Below are 920 nucleotides of genomic sequence, written 5' to 3' on the forward strand. Positions count from 1 at the left end.
CAATGACTGAAACCACAACACCATATTCTACTACTGAAACCACAACACCATATTCTACTACTGAAGCCACAACATCATACTCCTCTACTGAGACCACAACACCATACTCTACAACTGAAACCACAATGACATACTCTACTACTGAAACCAAAACACCATACTCCACTACTGAAATCACAACACCATATTCTACTACTGAAACCACAACACCATACTCTACAACTGAAACCACAACGCCATACTCTACAACTGAAACCACAACACCATACTCCACTACTGAAACCACAACACCATATTCCACTACTGAAACCCCAACGCCATACTCCACTACTGAAACCACAACACCATACTCCACTACTGAAACCACAACACCATACTCCACTACTGAAACCACAACACCATACTCCACTACTGAGACCACAACACCATACTCTACTACTGAAACCACGATGACTGAAACCACAACATCATATTCTACTACTGAAACCACAACACCATATTCTACTACTGAAACCACAACATCATACTCCTCTACTGAAACCACAACACCATACTCTACAACTGAAACCACAGGGACATACTCTACTACTGAAACCAAAACACCATACTCCACTACTGAGATCACAACACCATATTCTACTACTGAAACCACAACACCATACTCTACAACTGAAACCACAACGCCATACTCTACAACTGAAACCACAACACCATACTCCACTACTGAAACCACAACACCATACTCCACTACTGAAACCACAACGCCATACTCCACTACTGAAACCACAACACCATACTCCACTACTGAAACCACAACACCATACTCCACTACTGAAACCACAACACCATACTCTACTACTGAAACCACAATGACATACTCTACAACTGAAACCACAACACCATACTCTACAACTGAAACC

General features: G+C 41.8%; 1 protein-coding gene across 1 annotated transcript; it reads left to right on the forward strand.

Moving 5' to 3' along the window:
- Positions 1 to 2: 2 nt before the first annotated feature.
- On the forward strand, positions 3 to 917 carry LOC117118690 (cell wall protein DAN4-like; the record flags this gene model as incomplete). The annotated part of the gene is made up of 2 exons (XM_033263351.1): positions 3 to 445; positions 650 to 917. Coding segments are annotated over exons 1-2 (711 nt in total), but the record flags the coding sequence as incomplete, so codon positions are not given.
- Positions 918 to 920: the final 3 nt, after the last annotated feature.

This window comes from Anneissia japonica, unplaced genomic scaffold, assembly GCF_011630105.1.
Source record: "Anneissia japonica isolate Jap-2015-1 unplaced genomic scaffold, ASM1163010v1 scaffold102147_len920_cov71, whole genome shotgun sequence".
Lineage (NCBI taxonomy): Eukaryota > Metazoa > Echinodermata > Crinoidea > Comatulida > Comatulidae > Anneissia > Anneissia japonica.